At 40.3% G+C, this 15,199-nt stretch overlaps 1 protein-coding gene across 12 annotated transcripts in view; it reads left to right on the forward strand.

Annotated features, from left to right (window-relative positions):
- Positions 1–14,235, forward strand: part of LOC123506688 (eye-specific diacylglycerol kinase-like) — a 704,579-nt gene extending 690,344 nt beyond the window's left edge. For 6 of the 12 annotated variants that reach the window (XM_045258954.1, XM_045258955.1, XM_045258957.1 and 3 more), the window contains 6 exons: positions 1,914–2,102; positions 3,581–3,622; positions 4,874–4,937; positions 5,894–6,051; positions 6,844–7,007; positions 11,791–14,235. In XM_045258954.1, the coding sequence (XP_045114889.1) occupies positions 1,914–2,102; positions 3,581–3,622; positions 4,874–4,937; positions 5,894–6,051; positions 6,844–7,007; positions 11,791–11,843 (670 nt within the window). In that variant the 3' untranslated portion in view covers positions 11,844–14,235. The other 6 variants (XR_006675487.1, XR_006675486.1, XM_045258949.1 and 3 more) reach the window with 6 other exon arrangements.
- Positions 14,236–15,199: the final 964 nt, after the last annotated feature.

Here is a 15,199-nt window from a genome sequence, read left to right on the forward strand (position 1 = left end):
TACATTTGTAATTGCAGTATATATTGTCTTTAACATTGATCTGTCTATCCCCCTAAAGTTGTTCTCATGCATTGTCACTACTGATTTGTTTGTACTTGAACTTACCATAATTTTATTCATGATTCCCTTTTGCCCCCCCCCCCACCCCACTCCAAACTATATATACATTTTTTTTTTCTCTCTCCCTGTCTTTTTCCCTTGAGATTTTGATTAGTGAAGGTTTCCTCCTCTTGTAGATTTGATTATCAGTATCCCTCAATATATGAATTCCAGGGTATTTCTTAATTTGCTCACTCACCTACTTACTTACTTACCTGTCAATACTTATTATCACCTACTTACTTACCCATGACAGTATTGCCACTTCTCTCCACTGGAAAGTACTCACCACCACCACCACCACCACTACTGCCACCAACACTGTCATGAAGGAACCTGTACATATAAGGCTTACATAGTCACCCTAATCAGTGCAACATTAATTCAGCACAAGATGCACCTACCATTCACAACATTCCAGATACTTATGACTATTTCTCACATCAAAATGAACCACTACAATCACCACACTTACTACTACTATTACTATGACTACTACAGCTATAGCCTCTGCCAAACACACACAATATTGACCTCACATCACATCTCACATTATGCAAAATAATACTTAGTTATAGTTTTGGCCACAAGTCCAAAAAAACATCTCATTTGCGGTGGTACATTCTTACAGGCTTGAGTCACTGTCCGAACCACATCCTTCCAAAACACTGCTAATATTGGAAGAGTCAAATTCTCTAGTATGCATTGATTTTGAATTTATAGAAGTCACAAAGAAGTATATATGTCTTCCAGCACTCCTACAATGTAAACAAACTATCAAAACATCAAAGCATGGGAAATTACAAGCTTAACTCAGTCCTGCAAAGAAATATTAAATGATAATCCATTCAACAACTGGAGTTTAAATGCAACAGTCAGAAAGAGGAATTGTGTTGTGTTGAGATTTCATTTACGTGTCTATCAAAATTCTGGCTATTAATTAATCACTGAGCAGTGTTGTGGGTGTTTCTGGTGTCAGTATTTGTGGTTCATGTGGCAGAGACAATGACTTATTGCCAAGTGAGGATAAACTGACCAGTGCAAGTGCTTCACACACACACACACACACACACACACACACACACACACACACACACACACACACACACACACACACACACACACACACACACACACACACACACACACACACACACCTTTGGGTATCCCAGCACCAGGGCATCTCCAGTGGGCAGGCAGACTCAGTAACAGTCACAACCCGCAAATTTAGATCCTGTGGTTTGGGTTTTTTTCCCTTTAATTTGTACTTCCCTTGTACTAAACACAGTAGCTCAATTGGTCTTCCAAATTTTGTTATATGAATTATTATCCTTGAAGCACATTGTGAATGCTCGAATTACTTTTGAATGTATCACTTATCTCGAAAGTTTGACCCTTGATTCTTAATTTGTAAAGTAGACCAAATAATTCCTTGACGTAGTCTGTGCACTGTGTTCATGCAAGCTGTGGATGAGTCCATACTGAATCAGAAATGTCAAGCTGCACATTATATATTATAGTTTGCATAACACATTGACCAGTATGTGAAGGAAACACAGAGAGTACTGTCCCTGTACGGCTACCTCTCAACGTACAGTTCATAAAAGAAACAATTCGGAGTTATACACGTCATTTGTCACGGACGTTCGCGGAAAGTAAACATAAATCATCCTGGACCCACATCACTGATGAACTGCCTAGCATATCCTGGAGTGCCCTGAGACCTGGACTGCCCAAGGGACCTGTAAAGTCCCTGGTAAAGAATTATGCTGGCCGGGTAACTATGACCTTATGGTGGTGGCTGGGCCCTGCAGCGTGGACAACGACATAGACCACAGTGAGCGGCTCGCTATGGTAAGCGACAGTGACTCGGGAGTGGGCGGGAATGAAGCCGACCAAAGGGGAGTGGGCGGGAGTGAAGCCGACCAAAGGATCCCGACACCGGCCCTCACCCCACACCAGGATTCCTCAGATGCAGGGGAGGAGGAGGAGGTGGCCCACAGGTAAATAGGGAGATGCCGCCCAGGGAAGTCTATCCTGGCAGCCTGCAGGGGAGGGATGAGGGAAGCACCAGTTGGCCTTGATCAGTGATTGGTGTTGGACTGGCTTGTGACATGCGGGTTGCCTAACCAACCCAAATGAGTCTTGGCAGGGAGAGGTTCCAGGGTGCCTTAGATCTCTAAGGCATGAGCTGTTCACTGATTGACTCGCCACACCACTTCCTTTTCAAATAATACCCATGTTTTGTTGAAGCCTTTATGGTGTGAATTATATGAGAAATTTTAACACTAAGACTTGATACTCTGGAAGGATTCAGCAAACAGCTCCTGCTTTTAGGTTCTCAGCTTTATAATGCTTATGTTTTATAGCTCTGAGACACAAAGCTATTGTTTGTCTACAGGGAATAAATTGAACAGTCAAAATCAACAATAAAAAACTTGTGGTAAGTAGGATGCATGGCCTACTTGTCATTAAATCTAATTAGTCTCATCAATCATTTGAACAAAGTATTGAGTCATATCAAGATGCAGTGAACATGACAAAACATGAGAACAGTGTGTAGTGTAAAGATATCATAGCTTGCAAGTACATCTTCTTCCTAATTACTGTCTAACTTGTATTTGAGTACTCTGAAATCTTAGCAGGTGTCTCAGGAGGTGTAACAATTTACTTAGAGAATAATAGTCACTCTAGTGCTTATCAAGAATCTCTCTTATAGAACACACCACAGTATGCTGTCACTTGTGCAGACAATGCTGTTATCATTTGGCCTCATGGTTCTGCTTTGAATATTTCACTAGATTATACGTAGTAAATTTGTTTTTTATTTGATATTTTGTATATAGTAGCATTTGAGTTCATGGAATCAATGAGTGAATTTTAATCTTTGCACTATTTTGTGAGAGCATGAAAACAAGAGAGAGAGAGAGAGAGAGAGAGTATAAATTGCTGAGAAGAAACATGAGTAGTTAGGGATCACATGAATAGGAACACCATGATAGCATAATAATACCTCTAACATTCCCACCTCAGCGACATTTCACCCTTCACAGCTGACCAGAATACATGCATAGTAGAGGTGGCTGGTGCATGAGAAAAGTGTTTTGGTGATGGTGTGAGTGGGAGGGTCTGGAATGGTGAGTGGCAGCATGGAAGCAAAGCAGTGGGTGTTGGTACTCCTTAAGTCAAAGAGAGCATGTTCTGATTCCTTCTTGAATGAGGAGTTAGCTAAGGCAAGTCCTGTATATGAAGATAGAGATGATAAGTTAAAGGTAGGCAAGTAGAAATTCAGTTTGTTACTCTTTTGCAGCTCCGTTCACACACACACGCACACATACACCCAGCGACACGTGGTAACATTAACGCACACACACACTCACACCAACGGGCATACAGATACACACGAACACAAACTGTAATGTAAGTGACGATTTATTTTCTTTCTGCTGATCCAGTTTTTTCTTTTCTTCCCCTCCTTCAGCTTGCATGATCGTGTCTTTGGTCACGAGTACTTCCCTCCCAGGTATTTCTTGTCTCGTTATTCCTGTCGTGTGCTCACCTGAGACTGACCTGGCAGTTTGTACACTCACGCATCTCTTAAAACTTGATGAAGAAAGATTCACTCACATATATCAATTTCTCTAAGACACTAATGATTTTGTGTTTATTAATTGTTCCTGAGATTATATTTGAAATTTGAACTACAGTGCCTTAATTTTGAAGTACTTGAAGTTAGTCAGAATAGTTTGCCTCATAACTATTCACCACTGGTGGTGATGGTCAGTCTTGGAAGTGTGTGTCTGTGTCTTTGTGTGTCTATGTCTGTGTCTGTGTCTGCCTGCCCTGGTGCTTGTCAGGGTGCTGCTCACAACCAACCACACCCTGGGCCTCCCTCCCTCTCACCCTGTAAATGCCTGTCAGATAACCACTACTACTAATGTCATAAACAGCTGATCTGACTTGTTTCTGAATCTTATCTATACTAAAGTGAAATCTAATCTATTTATTTTGTAAATACCAACACTAATTTTGACTTTATGGATGCAAAAATATTAGTAGTAATTGTGTATTGTATAGGTGCTGATTTTTGCTGTTCCCGAGTGCAGCAGCTCAGCACTTGAAGATGAACATATATACAAGAACTAACCATAATCATAATTTGTGCATGACTGCATGGTACTGTATATAAACTGTATTTTTAGCCTTTTTAACTTCCATAGAAAAAAAAACTTACCTAATGATAATTGTGTAAATCAGTTCAGTTGTTTTTCTGCTAATGAGTCAGTGGCAGGAAGTGAGTGTGTGTCACCCTCACCTTAGTCTACCGGCAAGGTGTTTGTTCCCTTGCACACTAACCAGAGACCTTTATTGCATAAACTGTTAACCTGTTACTCACTGTCATACATGATGAGTGCATAGAGGTGTGTGTGTAGGACCAATGGAGGACATGTGCAGTAATATCCAGTATAGTATAAGTGTCTGTATCATGTGATATTTCCATGTGAGTATTAGTAATGTTAAAAATAATATATGTAGATGTTTTGTAGTCTTATAACATGTAGAATTTTTGTAGATCATAACCAGTACAAAAGTTAATCAACCCTTGTGACCTAAGAATTTATTTATGTATAGAAAGTACTTCCAGTTGAGCCCTAATACTTACTAGGCCCTGAACACAATAAGGGTGAATTCTGAGGGTCGGTTTTCCCTGCATCAGAGTGTAGTTCTAACTCACCTTCTTGTCTGACACATCTCATTTCTTTCTCCTCAATAGCCACTTGTTGGAAAAGAATTCAGAGGGAATCATCAAGGCAGCCAAGCAAGGAGACCTCAAGATGGTGAGTAATGTGGAATTGCAACAAATAAGGCTATGGTTATTCCTTTCTCATTTTCCAGTTTTATTCATTATTTTTTGTTTTCTTTCGTGGATAAATTAATTCCAACAAAGCTGTGGTTATTCCTTTCTCATTTTCCAGTTTTGTTCATTCATGGTTTTTGTTTTGTGGATAAATGCAGAGGTGGATTCAGTTTTTTGGTCCAGTTTTTTTTTTTTTTTTTTTTTTTTTTATTACTTTTTTCTTCTTCAAGACTTCCCTTTATACTGAACATTATTTTTAGGGGCAGTTTTTACACTTTTTCCACATTCAACAGTCATATTTCATCCAAGCATCAGATTATTCACCTAATGAAAACCGATCAATAGAAATCATCACTCAAATTCTCAACCTTAACTTTCTGAGCAACTTTTATGCTTCCTCCATATTAACATTTTCGTTTTTGTCCAAGCATCAGATTATTCATTTAATATAGACAGGTATTTTTATTTTACACTATGAGCTTAAAATTCACAAAATCTTTCCTAACCCTCCAAATGTCACCATAGTACTGGAAACCGACAAAATTCAACTTGGTTTTATTCTTAACTTTACATACCATTTTAAATTGACACCATACTTGTCATCCATCTAATCCATTTCTTGACAAAAAAGAAAGATAATATTCTTCATAACCTTACATACCACTTCAATGTACCCACTCATTGTAATCTAATACATTTTTCCCTTGATTAACCACACTGGGACATTTCTGCACATTACATAGGCACTTCCAAACATTATACTAGCTGGAAACTACAGACTCTATTCTTTTCATCCCTTCCTTTTTTCCCCAGTTAGGAAGATTTCACACATTGGTTTCAGTGGTTTGAATTGTTACATATTACAGTATAGTGGAAAGATTAAACTTCATCATAATGTCTTTGTCTGCCTGTCTAACCCTCATTTCTTTCCTGCAGCTGAAGGACCTCCACTCCCAAGGGTACTCACTTCTCTCCATCGATTCGCGTGGACAGACGGCACTTCACTTTGGGGCGCGACACGGCTTCAAGGACATCGTGCGCTACCTCATTGCCTCAGCCCCCGCCTCCATCCTCGACATGGTGGACAATGAGAGGTGCCGCTTTGCTATTCATGTCCAGTTTCTCTTCTCTAGCTATTTGTCTTCAGTTCCTTTGCTGGTTCTCACCCTGAAAGGACTCTTTGTGAGATTGTGTTTTGTACCATGCAATGTACGCTCTTTTAAATTTCAACTTATTGAAACATTGCAATTAAAGCATGCATATACTTATAGGAGTATGCATGGTATTGATAAAAAAAAGTAGAAAAAGAAGGAATGCTAGAATACACATGTGCAGTCACCTCCCTACTTGATGAAGCAGTTTCCCTTGCTCTACTTATATTTCTAATAAAAGTGACATCTGTTATCCTTTTTTGTCATGGTAGCTTTCTTTGGCTAAAGCTGCCTCTGACATGTATCATAGGCCTGTCATCTTCCTCTCTACCTCCACTCCACCCTCCCTATCCTCAGTTGGGTAGTATAAGGAATGTAGAATCAAGGAGGGAGTGGGGATTGGGAGGCAGACATGGAGTAGGGTTGAGAAAGGTGTGGCTTAATTCATACATATCATGACTACTGGCCTATGATATTGACTTGTTAAAATCCCTTGAGTTGACATGTAACTCTAACTAAAGATAAGAACAGGAAGGCTACTTCACCAGCAAGTGATCATGGTGAATCAAGTAAGGAGTCAGCTGTACATAGATGCACTAAGCTTTGTCACATGCAATAGTTCTGTGCCATTTATAAATATACACCTCCAATATAGGAAGTTCCACCATGCCTACTGACTCTGTTACAGCAGAGACAGCCTTGTATTGCCCTGCTCACCAGCCCTTCTCTCCTCAGGGGACAGACAGCGCTACACCAGGCTGCCCAGAACCGCCGCCGCACCGTGTGCTGCATGTTGGTGGCTGCCGGCGCCTCCCTCACCATCAGGGACCTGCAGGGCAACACACCACGAGCACTGGCACAGCACGCAGACGACCAGGAACTCGCTGCCTACCTGGAGAGTAAGTGCCAGCTGCTTGGCATGAATACCACCCTGGCAGAAGGGAGAGCCAGGCACCTATGCCTTGCCACACCTCCTACTCACATTCCCTGAGAGGCACACGCCAACACGCATTCTCGAAGAGACTCCGCGTGGAGAGACTCATATAGTGCGCTGCCCTGTGTACTGTTGGTCCTCGCTCAGGGTCTGTGCTTTGTGTACCTCCCACCTGGCGCCTCCCGTGAGCCGCGGTGAGTCATGGGCCTCGCACTGCCACAGACAGGTGCTCTGGAGGACGGCTCACTCGCCTCACGGGAGACGCAGCGAGTATAGCACGTGACACTAAGGTGTTGAGCGAAGGCCCAATGTATGTACATGTAAATATATCTTATTTTTTCACTGTGCTGCACACTTGTACATGAAGCTGCAGTTTTTTACCCGCAGAATTCCAAGTTAAAGTTTAAATTTTGATTAATGAAGAAGCATCTTTCTGAGACTCACTGAGCTCTTGGTGCACCTGGATGGTATTGGGAGAGTGTCACCCATACCCTCCGCCCTCCACTCTGCAGGTGAGCCTCGGCCACCACACGGCACCACCGTGCTGTGACTCTGTGCAGAAAGGCTCCCAGTTTTTGGTTTGAAGAAGACTTGTCAGTTTAGCAAGATTTTTTGAGTCCAGTGCCACAAACACCCTTGGATTAAAAATTGTCACTTTGTCAAGGTCACCATGAGTGGTGAGTCCAGTGTCACGTCACGCACACCGTCCTTGTGTGGGAGCTTCTCGGACACAGTTTTGGACAAGTGTTTTTGTTAAGGACAAGAGGCCTTTCTTAGTTTATAAATACTACTGTTTTTAGGCAAATTGTTAAGTGTTGTCTTCCATAAGTGCCCCTGAAGTCTTGCGTTACTTGATGGAGACCATTGAGGAAAGTAGAGGCGTGTTGTGTAGCAGAGGAAGGCGGCCAGAGACACACGCGGCCGCGGCGACCTCACATGACACCAGCCGTGCATGCTTGTGTGGTGACCCTGCTTGAGTACCACTGGAATGCTATTAGCCTTCTGATAAATGCAACTAACTTAAGAATACAAATTAATTAACTAAAACAAAAAGAGAACATACAACCACATCTAACTGGGTGATTGATTGACTAAATTGATTACCTTTGTTACTAAACAGGCCAATATTTTGCAATGTTCTGTCACTGTAGTTAGCTAATTATTAATCTCTCTATATATACATATGTAAACAGTGCACTCGTTGTGGTCTCATTTGTGGCAAAGAGATGGCCGGCGACGCCTCTCTACTGCCCCAGTGTGGCCTTGGCTACCACTTGCCACTTCCCCCAGCAACACTTTGCAAGGGAGATGGACACATTGTTGCAGTTGATATTAACTACTATATGTTGTTGTTGCTATTACCATTATTATTATAATTTTTTTGTGGATTCCATTATTTTATTGCTTTTTCAGGCCAAGAGAAATTCAGTCAACACAACAGTTGTAATCACAATTTCGTTGACTAAACTGCTAACGACCCATAACAGCCAAAGCTAAAAAGGCAAATACTTCACTAGGTAACGGTGGGTGTGGGCAGGAGTTTGTTTACTGAGGACTGTAGCAGAGCAGCTAGACACATTGTACATGAATCACATTTTGCACCATACAAAAAGCTTTGTCAGTTTAGTTTATAAATAATTTTATTGTTGTAAACATATATATTAGCTATAAATTTATTATGCACTTCCCACCCTGTGATTTTAAAGAAAGTTGTTTGTATAAAGTATATAATAGCTATAATCTTTTGGTAATAATAGTTTTTGGTGGCACATAGAGAAAACATTCTTGTATCTGCCAGTGCTGAATATTTACCATTTATCAGAGTAGCCTATCAGTTGACACTGCTAGAGTTAACCCAGTGCTGTGACAGAAGACTCGGCCCCCTCATCACTTGTTTCATGACTCTGATCGGCCCGTTGGAGCCACAGCATCCTGGAACCACCTTGCCTCAGCACACACTCCACCTTTGTCACTGTTGTGTTGAATTCCAATGGGAGAATTTCAATCCTGGGAAAACATTCTGGCTGGATCTGGTGTGTGGCCAGTGACGTGTTGATGAGACTCATACCAGGGATGTGAGGGAATTATGCTCAATGGTGGAGACAAACTGTATCAGATAAGAGTCTGTAATAGTAAAGAGTTTGGATGTTGAGACAGATCCACTGTGTTAATAACTCCAACTGTCTTGGAATATTTACTGAAAAAGATGGAATGTAGAGTGATTTTTACAGAAAAGATATAATGAAAAATTCACATTCCATTAATGTGTATAATCCCAAAACCATGACATTTGTATTGAAAGAGATAAGATAGTAGAGTTATTTGCAATTTTTGGGATAAAGATGATTTCACTTGTCTCTGAATGCCTGTCATGGAAAGTTTTACAATGGCAAGGTGATTTCTTGGATGTGAGTGGGTGAGTTATAAGGTGCAATCCTGTGCGGTGTAGCCTCCCGGTGACAGTTAGTCTTACGCACTGGTTGGGGAAGTATCACGAGAAAGTATTAGGTTTGCCGGTGCTTCGTGGATAGAGAGAGGTGAATTAAGGCCATTCTCTCTGTTCCGTCTATCTGTTTCCTCCATTACCTTCTTTAGTGGTTCAGTCAGCCATTCTATCTTTGCTCCACCTATTTTTTTCCTCTTTGTCCTTCCATAGTGGTTCTGTCACAAGCCACACTAGTTGGCATTAATTAGAGACAGAACTAATGACTTAATCTGTTGATTTTCATGGAGTAAGACAGAAGCTTTTGTTTTGGTTAGAGTATGGAGACCTGTTGCTCATCTGAATCAAATGAACTTTGCACTAGTTACCACATTGCATACTCTTTCACCTTTGTGTCTCCAGTTTAGCATCCAAGAGAAACTCCAGGTAATCTCTGCAATGGAATAGGGTAGAGAATTATTTCACATTCTGCTGTATGACTTGTTTAATCAACTTAGTCATCTAGAAGCCAGTATGAAGTTTGCACATGAATGAATCCACATCTGCTCACTTATTCACAGATTCAGCTTCTGTGGGTCACTTGGGAGTTCCTAGTTTCTTGCAGGAATTGAGATAAACATAGCTAGGAAAGATGTGCGTGTGTGCATGTCAGTGTGGTTGTGTGTGTGCAAGTGAGGATAGATACACACTGCTTTGTTGTTGCTAAAGGGAGTATATCCTACACAAGATTGCACTGATAATAGTAACAAAAGCTGTCTTACCAAAAAATCAGAAATCATGGAGGGTCCCAGACATTTCGAGTCACAGCATAGTATTTTTTAAGCAAGATAATGTTTTGGATGGGAAGGGGGATCTTTTATGCCCTTTTGAGAAAGCAAGAAAGAGAGAGAAAAAAAAAAAGAGACTAAGACAATATTTAGTAGATTTTATAGTATACATAAAAAAAGAATGACCTTTTTTCCACTTTTGAGATCAGAGGCCTGTCCAAAACATATTGATAGTATTGTGTAGGTAGTGTTCCAACAACCATGGATTACACATCACCTCGCTGTTTCTTGCACGCTCTATGGCAAGGATTCTGCTCTGGCTCTGTTCTGTACGTATGAACCATCGCTGAAGTTACCCCTTATTTTCCTATCAAGCATTTTTAGGCAGTTGATTCCACCCTCACCCACCCAAACCCACCCCAGTCCCTCCCCTCATTTTTTTTATGGGATATCCTTTTTATATCTCTTGTTGTGACTTTTTTCTTTTTTTTTTTTTTTTTTTTTTAATCATTTCCTATGTTTGGCTTGATTTTCTCCTGTTTTTTTTTTTATCTTCCTTCTTTTTCTGTCTTTTTTCTTCTACTTGTCCTCTTTCTGTGACTCCTGCTCTCTCTCTCTCTCTCTCTCTCTCTCTCTCTCTCTCTCTCTCTCTCTCTCTCTCTCTCTCTCTCTCTCTCTCTCTCTCTCTCTCTCTCTCTCTCTCTCTCTCTCTCTCTCTCTCTCTCTCTCTCTCTCTCTTTCTTCCTTTCTCTTTTCTTCTCTATTTTTCCCTTTATTTTCTCCAGTTCGTGTTCAGCTCCTTCTTTGTCTTGTGCTTCCTCTTTTTCCTACTTCTTTTCTCTTACTTTTCCTCCATTTCTTCCTCTTCTACTTGTGCTACTACTACTACTACTACTACTACTACTACTACTACTACTACTACTACTACTACTACTACTACTACTACTACTACTACTACTACTACTACTACTACTAAGATTGATACAACCACTGTAGATCCTGTACCTACTTCACTTGTTAAGAAAATACATAATTTTTAACATAAAAGTACTGCTTTCTGTAATTTTTATTAGTAAGTAGTGAACCCAAGTAGAGCCAACTTAAAAAAAGAGCCTTACTTATTATTACTTATCTATATCCAAACCTTGTTAGAGATATTTCACTTTTTTAAATCTTTCCATTTCAAACTTGCATGTAATTGTGAAAATACAAGCTGAATATTTAATCTGTTGTGAAATTTCTGACTTGCATGTTCCTTCTTTCCTTAGGTATAGGAATTTTTGTTTTTTCTTTAAGTGAAAACCATTGTCTGCCAAAATGCTTTTAAACTTTAAACGATTGGCTTTTCATTGCTTATGTCATGACATGCATTAGTTACTTCTCTCAGTCATGCCCAAATGTATTCAGTGCAATCATTGTGATGCTTTTGTGCTTGTTTTCTAGAGCTCTAATGTTCAACAGCCATTATTAAAAAGATAACTAACACTACTGACAGCCTTTTCCCGAGCCGTGTGTCATCGTGCTTATTTTTCTTTCAGGCCAGGAGCAGTTTCAGACCATGGTACACGAGGACCTTGAGACCACAGTATGATGGAGGCTGATCCTGACCCTTCCCACACACACACTCTCCTGCCCCAAACTCCACCCACCCGAGCAGCAACCGCCGCTCGGGGGTGCCTAGGTGTGCTAGTCCAGAACTGCAGTGCGACAGAAAAAGCAGAGCAAAGAATCCCTCTTGTCTGTGTCAGGTTATGGTGGGATGGTGAGAGTCTGTTCATCTCTAGTCAGTCTGCAGAGCTCCATCTGAAGTGTTGTGAGTGAAGTGAATGGGTGAAGTTTTTGTGTGAGGGAGTGTGGCTTTGGGAGGAAGTGTGAGGGTCTTGTAGTGTTTGTTGTGACCAGCAGGTATTGGTGGTCTGGAAACAGTGAACCTCAAAGACTGATTGGCCGCTGGTCTTCCACTGTGAACGACTTTGGACAGTGAACTGAAGTAGACCAAGCTGCCACCCTAAGTCATTCCAGTCAAGTTTAAGATATATTTAATGTGTCTGTGTATTGCGTGTGTAGAATTTTTGAAGCCCTTATATCTTTAGTATTTAATACCCATAATCTACATACAGTAATGCTCCCCCTCCTTCTGTAAGCTTAGTGTCCCTTTTGTGCTTCAGATATATGCTATATAAATGAATATATATATATAAATTATATATATATGAAAATATATATATATGAATCTTTTCAAGGGTAATATATCTCTTTGAATTTCAGAAATTTATGTACTTTAATATTGTTGTTTTCTCAAAGTTACGTTTCTCTTGTATGGCATCAGTAGTTAGTTGTGTGCAGTTTGGACATATCAGTATCAGTATCCTAGTGATGTAGCTTCTGGTTTCTTCCTCACCATTAGTTTCCAGGTCAGCAGGGCGGGAGATTCAGAGTCTTGGCACAGAGGCACAATGTGAGAGGGAGGCTGTGGGAGGCTTGGACAAAACAGAGGTTGAACAGACAGTAGAGGCTCTGAATGGAGGCTATGGACATATAGGGTTGTTCTCTGCATCATGTTTCACTACCACTAGTTTGTGTGGGCACGTTATGAAAAGATGAGGCTGCTCAAGACACGTAGTAAGTTGATTTGCCGCCAGCGTGGCAGTGCTAGCCTGAATTGCTTGGTGGCGTCCCGTGCGCTGTCTCCCCCAAAGTGCCAAGCATGAGGCTAGTGGCCCGGTAGCAATCCTTAGTGACTGTAGTGCTCCTGCCAGCAATGTGTTAAGTGCGGCCACAGAACCAAGAACTTGCACTTCCCCTTCCATTTAATTTTACGTACTACTTCCTCATAAGCAGAGGCCGTTTCATGTCGGCCTTTTTATCGTTAGTGCCCTACGAGGTGTTTCCAGTATTGGTTGTATTGAATATTCAGTGTTATAATGAATATTTGTGTCGTTCTAAGGAGGGGTTCACTAGTGCATTGTGTGTCTTGGTTCAATACAGACTGCCCTCACACATTAAGAAAGTTGTATGTGTATATGTGTCACTGTGTGTATGCATGATTGTATAAGTGTGCGTGTGTGGACAATGTGTGTGAGCGTGTACGTAAGTGTGTGTGCATGGGCGTGCCTGCATGTATGTCTGTATGTACGTGTAAGTTGCTGGACTGGAGACAAAAAAAATCAACTAAAAATAAACCAAAAAAAAAGATAAAATACTAATAATAATGTAGTAATGTGCTGGCAAAAACATAGATTACTAACTTTAATTTTAACTCTGGATTTGATTACCTTTATGCACTAGCTTTAAAACATAATTCTGAGCCATTGTTTGCAGATGCCATGCAATTACTTCAGTATGCAATGGTAGAGTGTAGTAGGAAGGCAATCTGTTAACAGTCGCTCTTGCTGTAATGCGGGGAATAGTGTATAGGGGTCAGATCATGCGTTCCTGCTTGCACGACTCAACTAAAACACGTCACTTCTAATCAGGATTGAAGAGAAAGTCCTGTTTGTGGTTTAACTGCATTGATAAGGCATTACTGCTCCCAGAAGAACAGTGCAGGCAGGAACAAATATGCAGTCTCATCTTTCTCCATCATAACTCAAATTTGTTATTCCCAAGAGACACAGTTGCCTCCAGAGTTTACATGTATGGTCTGGGTCGTGTCATTGTAGAAAGGAGGAGGAATGGTTTCAAGTAACAAGGGGAGTAGAGGTGGGAAAGTTGGAATTATTAGTACAGGAAGCTGACACACTTTATAAATGCTAGATAGTGCTTAGTTTTCTTCTCCTTTTTGAAGAGCCTACCCTTAACTCATCTGCCTGTTACATTCCGAAAGAATATATCCAGTGTTGTTTTTATCCTAATTCTGTACATCGTCACCACCTATTTTCTTGTTTTCTTGTTGGCAAAATTATTCCTTACTAAATCTGTGATCTACAAAGTGCTGAGAAGTTCTCTTCCACATGTCATTACTGAATAAACTTTTAGTCTTAGCCTGCTCTTTTTTTATCATTATGAAGATAAATTAAATAACAGTGCACATTAAAACTGCTTTACTGTGTTAGGAAAGAGGAAATATTACGTATCCAAGGCTATTTTGACAGATTTGCTTCAGGACACAGTCATTCAGCAACCCTGATCACCACCTATCCAGTGCTGTACATATACATATACTATCTTCTATTTCACCTTTACTGTCCAGTACTGTACACATACATATATTCTATTTCACACTCCATTTCTCTGATTGTCATGCAAGCAAGTATGAATGTGTAACGCTTAGCGAAAAGGATAACATTCATAATGTTCCTTATTATTTTAGGTAAAAGCTGAAAAAGTGGGAATAATTGCTTTAAGGCATTCTGAGGAGCATGGTGAGCAGCTGCTGAGATACTACAGCTTTCAGGGCAGGAAACAGTGGTCTTCTAATGAATTGGTGTTTCCACTGTGGAAAATTCCAATTCCTCATTTTAGTTGTTAGATAGCCTGAGATTTCCTTAAACGGAAGATGAAATTTTCTCAGAAATTTCCTTGAACGTGGAATTTTATTCCCTCGTCATTAGTGCATATATATATATATATATATATATATATATATATATATATATATATATATATATATATATATATATATATATATATATATATATATCCGATTAATAATAATGAACAATTCTTGTTAATATATCACTCTAATCATCCAACAAGTAGGCTACAGCCTTTTGTAAGTACGTAATGGGGATACAAGGCAGAAGTATTTCAGATTATGGTTCAGGATCCCTTGCCATCCTTGCCCACTTTTTAGCTTTGGCATTGCAATTCTGTGGAGACAACCTTCTAGTGCCGTGGGAGATGCAGCCAGACTCAGCCGAGCAAGTGTCTCATGAGTACTATAGCTATAGTTTGGTATGAAGTTTGAGAAATGAATGACTAACTTGATCACTGAATGGCATTTAA

This window comes from Portunus trituberculatus, chromosome 20, assembly GCF_017591435.1.
Source record: "Portunus trituberculatus isolate SZX2019 chromosome 20, ASM1759143v1, whole genome shotgun sequence".
In the NCBI taxonomy this organism is placed as follows: domain Eukaryota; kingdom Metazoa; phylum Arthropoda; class Malacostraca; order Decapoda; family Portunidae; genus Portunus; species Portunus trituberculatus.